Genomic DNA, 14454 nt, shown 5'->3' with positions numbered 1-14454 from the left:
TAAGATAATTGTTTTTTTTTTTCAATTTTCCCCTTTTCACACCATAAAACTATACCTGGTTAACATGCAGATTAATATAGTTTACAAGAAAGAAAAGGTCAAATGTATAGTGTACTAGTCAAGTATAGTAAATTTAACAAATGGCTTCCCTTCCCTTGTATTTTTACCATTTCACTGAAAGAACTGAGAACTGCACATAATTTATAGATTAATCACTATAAAGGTGGGCAGACAGAAATAACTTTTCCCTAATGATCAATGCTGTGAAGGTTAGTAGGTGCAACAAAGTAGCTTAACCCTACTGCCTTACTGTTACTAATATATTAAAATTATGTTTTCATTTTAATTATTTACAGATAAATAGTCAGCATTTCAACGTGATCACATGTTTAATACCATCCTCAATGTTGTTGTTTTTTAAAGATAAAAGTAGGAAATAGGCAATCTTAAAGAACCTACCAGTTGGCAATCTTAACAAACCTACCAGTTGGCACAGATGCTCAACATCGGACTTATTATTAAAATTACGCACTAACTCTGTAAACAGGCCACATAGGGAAGCTTAAAAGTATAATTTTCTTGCCTCAAACAATCTGAAAACATACTTTTGAAGAACAACAGCAGCAGAAAAGGGAGTGTTTAACTTACCACTGTGAGCTCTGTTCGCGCTGTCTGGAATGAAGCTGCGGCCGCCGTGCATTCTGAGACGGTCAGTCTGAAGAACGCATTCGCGGCTCCTATCTTCGCACTCTGTGCTTCATTAACCAGCCTTGAAAACCGTGACGTCAGACCACTGTTGTGAATTCGTATTCTCAAAGAAAAAATCCGTATTCTCAAGCAGCCACTGCTGTTTGTGTTCATGAAGAATAAAGCACAAATTTAAAACTTGAAATTTGTATATATTAGTTATTGAAGATGTAACTATTTAAATTGTATGTTGTATCGTTTGCATGAAATTTCAATTATTATGAGTTTACAAATGTTTGTTATGCACAACTTCTGACTAATATGGACACAACTATCCTTTTATGTACAAGTCTATTTTGACAGTAACCTTACCTCATAGAGGTGAAGAGGCGGAGAAGAGCCATCTAGCCCGTAAGTTGCGGGCTGCTGTGTCAGTGGGGAGAGTCAGAGCTGCGTTTCACGGGCTCTGCAAAAGAAGATCACTGCTGCGCCCACCTGTTTTCAGTCACAGAGTTAATGTGTGTGTGTGTGTGTGTGTGTGGGAGGGGGGGGGGGGGGGTTTAGAGGAAGACTCGATAATTTTACTTCTACAAACTTTGTTATGATGGTTGTGTTGTTGTAACTGCAACCAATTTTTTTATGTTACTGTAATTGATAATGAAACTATAGCTTATCATTATTCTATCCATGTTGGTCTCATTTGTGAATGAGGTGGAGTTTTATCAAGCCTATAAGGTCCAACATTTTCCCCTCAGCTGCAACCCTTGAAGCATACAGGGGTTCACGCTGCGTCTTTACGCATGATCCAGCTGCTTGATTTTACTGTCGCGCACAGCGCACAAGGGATAAACAGTGGGGAAAATGCATAAATAAAGACTGTAAATGGCTCCTTTAGAGGGAAGAGAAGGAATAATGGGTCTGAGCTGATGCCCCTGATGTTACAAGTTTTTTTAAAATGACCCTTAAAAGTGCGCACCTAAATTACATGTAACGTAATTTTGCGCACCTCAATTCAAGCCAAGGCACCGTGCCCACCGAAGCACCACTGGCTCTGTGTCGTTAAAAAGAAAAGAGCATGAAAAACAGCTACTGACTCTACTATTGAATTTAATTGGGACATTTTGGTAGGAGTGAAAAGACATTAAACGCAGTGATAAGGCTGGCCGCTGATAAAAGCTCCTGGGTCCCAGGGAAGGGAGGGGAGAGGAGCAGACCAGTTAGAGCGTTGAGGCACAGAAACACAGCGCACGTAGTTAAAAAAAAAGCCGAATTAATAAAAACGAAACTTATAAACAGACTACATGGCATTTTAGACTAACCTGACTCTCGCAAGATGTATGTCGCTCCGCCTAGCTTCACTCACATACATCTGGGACATCTCCCATAGAGAGTGATTTCTCCAACCAATTTTATTGTCTGGCCAATCAGGACGCAGGGCTGGAGTTTCATGGATGTGACGTAGTGGAGAGGCGACCGTGAGATTCCAACAACAATGGCGGCTCGCATCGAGGAAGCAAGCGTTAGCATTGATGCTGCTATTTCTTCCGTGTTGTCCAATCTACCTAGTATTGTTTCATTAAAAGAACATGAGCGAACAGCTCTGAAGGCTTTTGTTGGTGGAAACGATGTTTTCGCCCTTCTCCCGACCGGATTTGGCAAGTTTTGTTTTCTGGACGCCCGCCCCGGAGCGGTTAGCGCGAACCATATTAGGAGGACTTTAGTCCTCAACGCGGTCGGCCCGGGATAGACTCCGACCCGCGGCGCATTGCCGCCTGTCTTCCCCCCTCTTTCAGTCAGCTCACTGTCCATAAAACGCGTGCCACAAGAGCCGCAAACACAAAAAAAAAAGAAGTTTTTTTTCCTGCGTCGCTCTCACAGCGTCACGGGTTGGCTTCGGTGTGAGTGGTTGAAATAGCACGTCGATAAAGATGACAGACAAGTGGCTTATCCAATCATATGCAAGGATTTTTGATAAGGCCCAGCCTTCAATAAAGGCAATTCCTATGGAGATGTCCCAGATGTATGTGAGTGAAGCTGTTTTCTGATCCAGCGTGCAGCCATGACTGGTTCTGAATGAAGGCTTCATCTGGGAGCCGCTCTCCCCCTTGCCTCCTGCTTTGCGCTTTTATTGCTGGAAACATCATAACTCTGATCGCTCTTCCTGCTGCTCTGTTAACATGAACTGCAGCAGAAATAGGATGTGAAAGAAGCTGAACTAGCTCCACAGAAGGCGGGTTTAGACTGACCTCTTGGATGGACAGAGCTAAGAACGGATCATCCGCAGCCCAGATGGGCTTTGTTATTTTTATGCGTGAGAAATACCATGTGTTGCGTGTGAGCGTGTGAAGTTAGTGAAATACGTGTGTCACACGGCCATTGTAATCTCGAACAGTAGTAGTACGGTTTGGATCACCGAGAACATTCATGTTTTTAAAAAACACATTAAAGCCAGAATAACTTCCGGTTCAAAAGTAAAAACGAGCAGTTGTCCAATCAACGATTTCTTAGGTCTCCCACCGTGACATACCTCTTCCGTTTTGTTAATGTTGTAGTGCTTTCCTTAATGTTGTAGTGCTTTCGTTAATGTTGTAGTGCTTTTGTTAATGTTGTAACGTTTTTGTTAATGTTGTAATGTTTTTGTTAATGTTGTAGTTGCTTTCCTTAATGAAACCAGGTGCAGCAGGAAGCACCTGGTTTTATTAGGGAAAGCACTACAACATTAACAAAAAGGAAGAGGTAGCGCTTCAGTTAATGTTGTAGTGCTTTTGTTAATGTTGTAGCACTTCCGTTAATGTTGTAATGTTTTTGTTAATGTTGTAGCACTTCCGTTAATGTTGTAGTGCTTTCCTTAATGTTGTAGTGCTTTTGTTAATATTGTAATGTTTTTGTTAATGTTGTAGCGCTTCCGTTAATGTTGTAATGTTTTTGTTAATGCTGTAGTGCTTCCGTTAATGTTGTAATGTTTTTGTTAATGGTGTAGTGTTTTCCTTAATGTCGTAGTGCTTCCGTTAATGTTGTAATGTTTTTGTTAATGTTGTAGTGCTTTCCTTAATGGTGTAGTGCTTTGAACCTCAGGGCCACCGTACATTTTACATGGTCTATAGGTCCAGCGCATAACTTGCTGTGTATCTCTCTGATACATTTTGATACATTTTTGCAAAGTGCAAATGGATGGAGATTCTAATTTCTTTGCTCCGTCTGCAAGCATGTATGAATCTTCATATGTGGGGTTTGTAGCCGTGATAAGGCAGCAGCATTTGTAAGACTGCCTACAAAAGTGGAAAGGGAGCTCACTAAAGTCTTTTCTATAGGTTTGGTTTTGCGCTGACTCCCTGGCTGCAGGCGGCTGTGTTAGCAGACAGCCGCTGCCTTCTACCGCATGAGATGGCTGGACCCTTCAGAGACAGAAATGTCCATCCAGTGTGTGTAAAATGAGAGACGCTTCAATAAGTCTCTGACAACGCATGTCTGCATATAGAAAGCTGAAGTGTCACTTTTATTTTTGTTCTCTTCAGGCGTGGTTCATGGTTTTTAAATAGTAAAATTATATTTCATTTTGACCCACTCTGTTCATGGTGGTCCTTAATATTAATGTCGTCACTCTTCAGTTTTACTGGACTTTCTCTGAGAAAAACCTTCTTGTTTCTCCTTGCTCCTCAGCCAATCACTGAAAAGCTGTGTTCACTCAAAACTCAGCCCAGTCTGACCCTGCTCTTGAGCAGGGCGGGAGAAACACGGTCTGTCCCTGAAGAAAAAAACTGCTCCTGAAACACTCGCAAGTGGGCGGAGCAGAGCAGTGCGCGGCCAAACCAAGTGGAACTGGGGTTATAATATTCCCAGTTACACTTGGTAAATCTTTTATTAGGCCCGAGCAGCGAAGCGCTGCGAAGGCATCTGTAGTGTTAATTATTATTATTAATCTGCCACCCTAAAGAGGGGCCTTTTTGGGGGCTTTATCATATTCAAAAACTCACCAAACTTTGCAGATGCATAGTGACTGTTTAAAAATTTTGTATTTTAAGGTCGTCACAAAAATCAAAAGAAAAATGCCTCAACGGCGCCACCTAGCAATTTGCTATTCACTTACTTCATCGTAGAGACATGAGATTTGTGACAGTTGTAGAGCTCAACAAGACGCTCAGAATTTACAATTAATGTCATTGTGCAAGTATCACAGGAAGTTGGCCATTTTAGATTGAAGGTCGTAATTTGACCTAATTTTTGAGGTTTACAGCATTGGTATATGATCAAACTTGTCCTAGAGATTTTGAGCGAGCGGATTGAAACTCGGGCAGTCTGATCATAAGGCATGGCCAATTAAAAGTCAAAACGGTGAGTTTTTGAGCATGGTGAAGGGGGGTTAGCAGGGGTCAAAGTTCACCTACTCGCCATGAAACACAAAACTGTTATATTTCATACACAAAAACTCACAGAGCCACCAAACTTTCAGTAGTTAATCACCACTAGGTCTCCTACAATACCCAATGGTCAAACGATGACATTGCTTAGGCCGCGCCCCCTAACAACAGGAAGTGTCATGTTTTATTGTTAACAGTCGCTATGTTACCCCTCTGAGCTAATCAACATGAAACTGTGTCCACAGACAGAAGACATGTTAGTGTGTTGTGGATTCCAGGCCCAACTGGATTCCATGGAGCAGTGCGGCGTGGTGGCGTAGCGAAGTCACCTAAAACGCAGCTGCCATATGTCCAGACTTTCATAGGATATTGACAAATTTAATGAAAAGTAACTTAAAATTACCTTAAAAGGACAACATTTTTAAAAGTCAAAAGGCTTATTTAATGCTTTGAGAACATCTCTTCTATTCGGCTACAAAATCAACCAAAACAGGATGATCTTTTAAGCTATAAGACCATTTTTAAGACGTCAATACATAGATTTTAAGCTGGTGGGTCGCCACTGCCTCCGGTGGCCAAATGCATTGCTGCATCAACTGATCTGCACCAGATTTTTTTGCGAGTCGTGGGGGAGCGCTGCTCAATGCCTTCGTGTGTATTGCCCGGTGGACAGGCGGGGAAAATGCGTGACAGCTTCTGCCCTGGCTGGTGGCCGACGGTGCTCGAACCCCTGCGGTGGCCAATAGGTCGGAGCGGAGCACAATAAAGATTTAAAAAGAATTTTAAAATATTTTTCTGGACCTTGACTCAAAGCAAAACAATGTTTATAATTATTTGTAAACATTTGTATACTCTATGTTTATCTTGTTTTTAAGTATTTTATATTTACAATAAAATGCATAATTTATTTTTTAGACTAGTTCCATATGAGAGGTTGCAAGACATCTTGTAACTTTACTGAATTTGCAGCTTAAGAAGATTGGGTTTGACAGACAACACCAACTGTCCCCTCAATCCAGTGCACACAATACCACAACAGACCTCATCACGCTCTACAGTACATCAACAAAACTAAATCAACTAAAACAAGTTCACGAGTGCACTTGAAATGAAGTTAATTCATATTTGTGTGTCAGGGTGTCTAAGCACTCTCCAGAATTTGACATCTCAGCAGAACCTGTAATAATTATAGAAAGTAACATTATAGTTGTTCTGCCTTTTGTTAAGACAGCAAGGAATTCATGTTGTGAATACATTACATAAATAAGATATTAATTAATTCTTAGTCAGATGAAATCCATGGTAAAAACAGTTAGAAACGTTTTGGGTGCAAATTTAATCAGAGTGAGACATCACAACTTTGTTAGATCTCTATGTGAATTACGTGAGATAATGAGTGCTCTCACCTGTTGAAGTTGAATTTGTTCCACACGCTTCTGCCTTGGAAAATATTCGTCCTTTTACAAAAAGAATGTTTAAAGCCAGATTTGTAAATAAAGGTTATTCAGAGAACGCAAGAAAAGGAAGCTTTGTGTGGGGAACTTTTGTCCTAGCTGTCTAGCTGCATATGGCCCCAGGACAGCACAATAGTTTTCTTGAAGTATAATTTTGGAGAAGTAGAAACAAGTATTAATTTCAAAAGGTAGGTAAAAAAAGAAAAAAGTTTTTACAAAATCTTAAAATGTTGGATAGTCGTTATTTCCATCTTGCTGTGAAAATTGGTGAAAAATTATCATTTTTAATGCTTAGATATAAAATTGCAAGGCAATTACTAAAATTGCCTTTTGTTGAAAATGTTTTTTGGCATGCCATACTTTATATTTATAGGTAGCCTGGATGTGCATAATAAAAGAGTGGAACTAAAACCTGGTCTAAAACTTTTATGGAGCTTTAACTTGCTAAGAGTAATAACGTTAGATGATTATATCTTTAAAATGAGATAACTGTCTCATAAAATGTGATAGTTTACTTGGTCTAAAGAGATGATGCAATTTGATGTTATTTATATAGCGCCAATTCATGAAACATGTCATCTCAAGGCACTTTACAAAGTCAAAATCAATCAGATTGTACAGATTGGGTCAGATTATACATATTGGTCAAAAAAATCTTATATAAGGGAACCAGTTCATTGCATCAAAGTCTTGACAAGTAGCATTCTCTCCTGAAGAAGGGTAGAGCCATAGGGAGAGTCGTCTGCATTGTCCATGGCTTTGCAGCAATCCCTCATAGTGTGCAAGCATGAAGCGACAGCGGGAAAAAAACCTACCCATTAACGGGAAGGAAAAACCTCCAACAGAACCGGGCTCAGTATGAACGGTCATCTGCCTCCATCGACTGGGGGTTACAGAAGACAGAGCAGAGACACAACAAGACAGACAAAAAAGCACAAAAGCACACATTGATCCAGTAATCTGTTCTATGTTAGATGGTAGTAGCGGGTGATCTGTCTTCCCTGGATGATGCCACAGCTAAAACAGAATGCAGTCGTCTGCATTGTCCATGGCTTTGCAGCAATCCCTCATACTGAGCAAGCATGAAGCGACAGCAGGGAAAAAAACTCCCCATTAACGGGAAGGAAAAACCTCCAGCAGAACCGGGCTCAGTATGAGCGGTCATCTGCCTCGATCGACTGGGGGTTACAAAAGACAGAGAAGAGACACAACGCAGCTGTTTAGAGCATTGAGCTTGGGTCCCAGATGCTCTGAGTTCAACTCCCACAGACTGCCACTCTGGGTCCCTGAGCAAGACCCTTAACCCCTGATTGCTCCCCAGGCGCCTAACCCTAACCCAGCCCACTGCTCCCCAAGGGAATGGGTTAAAATACAGAAGTGAATTACTCCATTGTGAGATCAATAAAGTTCAATAAAGTTCAATTAATATTATAACTATAGAGGTAGCTCAGGGTAACATGAGCCACTCTAACTATAAGCTTTGTCAAAAAGGAAAGTTTTAAGCTTAGTCCTAAAAGTAGACGGGGTGTCTGCATTACAGACCAAAACTGGGAGTTGGTTCTACAGGAGGGGAGCCTGATAGCTAAAGGATCTGCCACCCATTCTACTTTTAGAGACTCTAGTAACCACCAGCGGACCTGCAGTCTGAGAGCAAAGTGCTCTGTTAGGAACATAAGGGGTAATCAGAGCTCCGATATATGATGGAGCTTGATTATTAGGGGCTTTATGCGTTAGTAGAAGAATTTTAAATTCTATTTTTGATTTAACAGTAAGCCAGTGAAGGAAGGCTAAAATTGGAGAAATATGATCCCTCTTGTTGATTTTCATCAGAACTCCTTCTGCAGCATTTTGGATCAGTTGAAGACTTTAAACTGCATTTTGTGGACTTCCTTATAGTAGTAAAGAATTACAATAGTCCAGCCTTGAAGTAACAAATGCATAGACTAGTTTTTGAGCATTGCTCCTGGACAGAATGTTTCTAATTTAGAAGGTGAAAAAAGGAAACTCTGGAAACCTTTTTAATATGGGATTTCAATGACCTGTCTTGGTCAAAAATAGCACCAAGATTTTTGACTTTATTACCAGAGGCCACATGTGGAATATTGCTAAAGTAAAACTTTAGCAATATTTCCAATTGATAAAGTGTTACTGTTACAGTATTTCTTTCGGGTGTTTATCCACCAATTTAACTGTCAAACGTTCATAAAAGCTGTCTTAATGCAAGAAACGAAACCCTTAAACACATGAAATAACAATTAACTTTAAAGACCTAAAAAGGTTTTGTTAACTTTTGACATAAAGCTGGATTACCAGCTAGTAAGACACCTTTGATTAAAATGGTATACTAATGTTTAAACCAGGGGTGTCAAACGTATGGCCGAATCCGGCCCGCTGAACGCTTTAGTCCGGTCCGGTGGCCCAATGCATTTTCATTATTCAACGGCTGTATCTCCTCGCTGCATCGATCGATCGATCTTCACCAGATTTTTTTGTGAGTCGTGGGGGAGTGCTGCCCAACGCGTTTGTGTGAATCGCCCGGTGGATGGGCGGGAAAAATGCGTGACAACTTCTGCGGTGGCTGGCGACCGGCGGTGCGCAAACCCCCGCGGTGGCCAATAGGCCAGAGCGGCGCTTGGCTGCGAGGGCCGATCATCACCGCTTGCGGTTTTAATTGTTTTTGTCTTCTTCTTCTGACACTGAAACTTAAGTGTGGGCTTCTGATTCAGTGAAAACATGCAGCTTGGGCTCTTAGAAAGTTTGTATGTTGTGAGAAACATTCTTTTTTTTTAACTAGCTACATTCACTTACGTTGATTTGAGTAGCGTTTTTGAAAAAAGGAACAAACATGACAAACTAAAAATTCACCAGACAGATACACACCCACAGAGGTGTTAAGGTGTGCTTTTTGTCTCTACACAAGTTTCATTGTTCTAACGTTGTCTTCTATCTGCTTATCTCACTGAGCCATTCGGAGATTACTGAAAAGCATTGTGTCCATTGTCAATGGAAGTACTTTGCAGTCCTACTGTAAGTATAGGTTTCCAAAGTTCTATGTTGTGAACATTTTTTATTATTTATTACTGTATTTATTATGTAATTGTGTCATTTATTTTTACTCACTTTTTGTAAAACAAATTTTGGCTACGTTACCCACTTCTTATTTAGAAATGATGAAGTGGAAAACAAAGAAGGGATGCTTTGACATCCCTTCTTTGTTGTGGATTTTCTATTGTTGATACTATTCTATTCTTTTGATATTAGCTGAATTAGCTACATACAAATCTCAATAGCATTTTAAGGTTTCGGTACATACTCTATCAAGAGCCGCCTGTGACTCTGTCTCTCTCCCCCGTTCAGGACTTACAAGCTTCTGCATTACATTAACACACAGTCTACTGAATGTATATTACTTCTCTATATATATCGATTTTATTCAATTTTACTTTATTTTATTGTATTCTTATTTCTGTCTGCACCATCATCACCAAGTCAAATTCCTTGTATGTGCAAACCTACTTGGCGATTAAACTTGATTCTGATTCTGATTCTGATCGGCCTTGCTGCAGCTGCTCTTTGCATAAGACAACATGGAAATGATCAGGTTGTCGTAAACTACAGGTTGGAGAAGATTTCAGAAACCCTTCTGTGTGTTTGGGCCTTCCTTTGTGAGCTCAAATTTTAAAAAAGACATTTGAATTTCAAATTTGTCTGAGCAGGGACAGGACATAAATTATATATATTTAAAAGACATAGACACAGTGGCACAATGGGTAGCACTGCTGCCTTGCAGTAAGAAGGTCCTGGGTTTGAGTCCACTCTGGGTCTTTCTGCGTGGAGCTTGCATGTTCTGTGAATGTGCATTGTTCTCTCCGGGTATTCTGGCTTTCTCCCACAGTCCAAAAACATGACTGTTGGGTTAATTGATCTCTCTAAAATTGTGAATGGTTGTTTGTCTCTGTGTTGCCCTGTGATAGACTGGTAACCTGTCCAGGGTGTACCCCGCCTCTTGCTCAGTGACACCTGGAGATAGGCACCAGCACCCCTTGTGACCCCAGCAGGGATGGATGAAAGACACGTCTAGTGTCTCTGTCTTCATTGAGTCAAATTCCTTGTTTGTGTTCTGAATATAGCTGATTCTGATTGTCTAGCAAATGGCCCAGTCCCTAGTTAGGCTTTTAGACTAAAATTAATAATACAAAAAAACTCAAAATAACATTAACCTAAGACTTTAACGGAAAAAAACACAAGAAATTATTTAGGTAACGTATAAAAAATGCTGAGCAGTTTAACCCGTGTAAGAGGTAACGTATTGTCTCTGAGCCATTAATCATGAGACCTAACAGCTCTAAAGGTAGCTACTTGTTTGATCATTGATGGTATTTCAAATCTGGGGTCCTTTGAATTGGAAACATGGTTGCCCAAATGATTAGTTTAACATCAGCAGGGGCGGTTCCAGACAGGGGCCCAACAGGGGCCAGTGCCCCTGTAGAACTGGCCCTGGCCCCTGTACCAAAGACAAAACATTAAATACACTTCTGACGATTATATGCACTGGTGAAGAAACCATAACTGCTTTTCTTCCCCCTTTATAGTTTCACTCTAACAAGGATTTAAAAAGTAAGATGTTTCACATTTAGCTTCAGCTATATTGAGATGTGATCACTGTTTTCTTCTGCTAGATCAGGGGTCTGGAACCTGCAATTACAAAGTCATAAGTGGCTCACCCAATATTATTAAATGATTAAATATTGCCCTGTTTTACTGTTTGATTCTTTTATGTCCCCCTATGAAAAATACACAGGCCCCACCTTGGCCCGCCTGGTAAATTTGGTCTATAACCGCCACTGACGTCAGACTGAATATGGACAGGACTAACTTCAACAACCTGTCTGTCTTTTATGGTGAGCCAACCGTGAACCCAGGAAACCTGTGGGATGGCAGGAAGGGAACGATGCGAACATGATCAACAGATAACCGTCAGACCCGGCGGCATGGGCGGACATTGGGGGGCAGGCATTGGGGGGCCGCTCGCTGAACCAGCCGTGCCCGCCCTGGACTGGAAGCTGGTTTTTTTTGTTTGTTTTTAAACCTCGGAGTGGCCATCGATCTATTAGTACTATCTTTGATGTGTCAATCATACAATAGAACCAATCAAATCAATGACTGAAGGTAACATGCTAGCCAATCACAGCTGGAGAGGGGCGGTTCGCTGGGTCAGACATTCATAGCCTTGAGAGAGACGCCACGTATCGGCTGTGGTCACCATCGGTGTCGGTAGAGCGGGATGAATATTCGGTCTGATTACCAAACAATTACAAGAAGTGACAATGAAGCAAACGAGAGTGAGCTGGAAGCAACGCTATTAATTTCTGTTTGAAACATCAGCATTGAAGTCAACACTGGAGTAAACATTCACGCTAGGAGGGTTAGCTAGACAGCTAGGAGCACAAGGAGCAGAACCAAACAGTAAAACTGCCAAACTGAAGGAACTTGGGTTACTTGCAGGCAGAAGGGAACTCTGTTCTGATCCTTGTGCTCCCTAGCTGCTGTAATTACAGCGCCTCTTCTAGTATGAATTTTTACCTTAGTCAGTGTTCAGCCTGACACCAGTGCTCATGTTTATCAGCGTGTAGCTTATGCTTGACTTTTGAGTCCAGACACAACACTACACGTTTATTTTAGTGTTAGTGTCCAGCCAAAACCCAGCATAAAACCTGCCCAACTTAAAAGAAAAAAACAAGCCCAAATCTCAAAACTCTCTCATGTTAAAAGCACAGAACTATTAAACACATAAGAACTATTAAACACATAAGAACATGCCATTAGCACATAACTGCGCTGAAGCAAAGAAAAAAAACTTTGCATACCGGCTCCGCACAAAATATACAATCAGACAACCAAATAACACACAAGATCACTTTAACAATCATGATATATCAACCGGAAAGGAAATTTTATCAATAGCTTACCAACATGAGTAGTAAATCTGCCTTAATATAAACTTAATTTCTCGTATAGAGCTCAATCAAACATTTCTCTTTCACGCAGCCATGAAATATTTTTAAGTTAATCAGTAGAACTCAACGCCTCTTGGGCCGTTTACATTGACCAATACAATTTCATAGTGACACTTGATTAACCATTATTTTTTTCTTGTTTTTTTTTTTTAACAAATATTAATCAATATTATTCATTGTAACTATTATTCATTGATGTTGTCAGATTTTACAGATTCAACTCATTTAAAAAAAATAATTGACCAGTTAAATGAGTTCAAGGAGATGGTATTTTATTTAACTGTCGCTTCACGCTGTCACATCCTGCTTGCTCAGTATGAGGGATTGCTGCAAAGCCATGGACAATGCAGACGATTCTCCCTGTGGCTCTACGCTTCTCCAGGAGGGAATGCTGCTTGTCAAGACTTTATTGCAATCAACTGGTTCCCTTATATAGGACTTTTTTTTTACCAATCTGTATAATTTGACCCAATCTGTATAATATGATTGAATTTGACTTTGTAAAGTGCATTGAGATGACATGTTTTAAGAATTGGTGCTATATAAATAAAATTGAATATTGAATATATTAAATGTTTTTAGTTGTCTGCCAGACATAGACAACGATTTTGATATATTTTGTTAGTAAATCTTTCTAAAAGCCCAACAAAAGTTGTGAAAAGCTTCCCAAATTTTTACAACGTGCCCATAAGCTATTTTTGTTCCAGCTCCATGTGTTCAAAAGAAGTCTAATTGGGTGGAAACCTGCCTAATTTGGCAACACTGACTACACTATTGGTTTTTGTTTGTTCGATTTTTTTTATATTTTGAGATTTTATTGATAATTTCTTTTTCAACACTGTAGGAGTGGTCATAGAGCCATTGTTCAGCCTGAAGCATATAATATATATATTTTTTTAACCCCCCCCAAGCAGGGTCTGTAACCCATCAGCTTTTGTTGACTCTAAGCTGCCGTTACAATGTAACATGAGCATCAAAAAATACTTACTTCCCGGGCTTGAGAGTCTCCTCTGGTTCAGACCAGCGCCTTTTCCTGCTTCCCTTTCTCCGGGACTCCGCCGTCAGAATCAAACACAGAAGCAGCAGCAGGAACCTTGCGGTATACGGCATGATGAGTTTTAAAGGTCCAGCCGGGATTCCATGAGAGAGACCTTGGATCCGAAGGAAGGGTGCTCTGAGCCCGGTATCATCTCCTCTTCAGACGCGGCAGGAAAATGGTGATAGGCTGTGGCGAACAAGTTCTAAGGTTTCTTCTCAGAGCGAGATGCAGCGATAAAGTCTGATTAGCGATCCGATTGGTCAAAGTCTAGAGCGGCTTTTTGTCACTTGGAAGCGCGCAGCATCAGCACCACACGCGAGGCGTCGCAGAGCAAAATAAACCAACAAGTCGACACGAGTGCTGAAGCAGAGACTGTGCTGGGGGAAGCTGGGGGAATCCAAGCCAGCTCCCCTTTTCCTGCTGAAAACGGCCTTGGATTGGCCTAACCGCCTCATCATTTCAGCAAATCACTATCAACATCTGCGCATTCAGTAATACTCTGATCTGGAACAGAGACGCGGACACTGTGCCTGTTGCAAGCACGCCCGGCAGACCGGAACTGAATGGGCAATCTTGCAAAATCAATTACCATTACAGTAGGAAATACTGTAGTTTGCAACTGTTCAGGTTTACTGCTGTCATTCTGTTTGATGAACATCGTTAACTGTGAAACTTCTATACAGTAGGCTGCTCTGTTTAGATGTCATGCAGTGTCTTGAAAAAGTAGCTCCTTTCTACAGCTTTCTTGTGTTTTTGCTTGTAGATCTTTCAGGTCAACAGATTAAAAAAAAAAAAAAATCTCAGACAAGATAGTATGAGTAAATACAATTCAAATACAGTACAGGAAATACAAAATTGCAAACATTTCTTGAAAAAAAAAAGCAACAAATTGAAGGTAA

The 14454-nt window shown here is 40.6% G+C and overlaps 1 protein-coding gene across 4 annotated transcripts in view; it reads right to left on the bottom strand.

Moving 5' to 3' along the window:
- LOC105919937 (gamma-aminobutyric acid receptor subunit rho-2) overlaps nucleotides 1–14043 on the bottom strand; it is a 60603-nt gene extending 46560 nt beyond the window's left edge. Inside the window, exon 1 of one of the 4 annotated variants that reach the window (XM_012855409.3) lies at nucleotides 13505–14043. In XM_012855409.3, coding sequence (XP_012710863.3) covers nucleotides 13505–13626 — 122 coding nt within the window. In that variant the 5' untranslated portion in view covers nucleotides 13627–14043. The remainder of the gene's footprint in view (nucleotides 1–13504) is intronic. The other 3 variants (XM_036134594.1, XM_036134591.1, XM_036134593.1) reach the window with 3 other exon arrangements.
- Nucleotides 14044–14454: the final 411 nt, after the last annotated feature.

The sequence above is a fragment of the Fundulus heteroclitus genome, unplaced genomic scaffold, assembly GCF_011125445.2.
Source record: "Fundulus heteroclitus isolate FHET01 unplaced genomic scaffold, MU-UCD_Fhet_4.1 scaffold_86, whole genome shotgun sequence".
Taxonomy (NCBI): Eukaryota; Metazoa; Chordata; class Actinopteri; order Cyprinodontiformes; family Fundulidae; genus Fundulus; species Fundulus heteroclitus.
The sequence above is the reverse complement of the archived record's forward strand: the minus strand, read 5'-3'. Positions and strand labels throughout refer to the sequence as shown.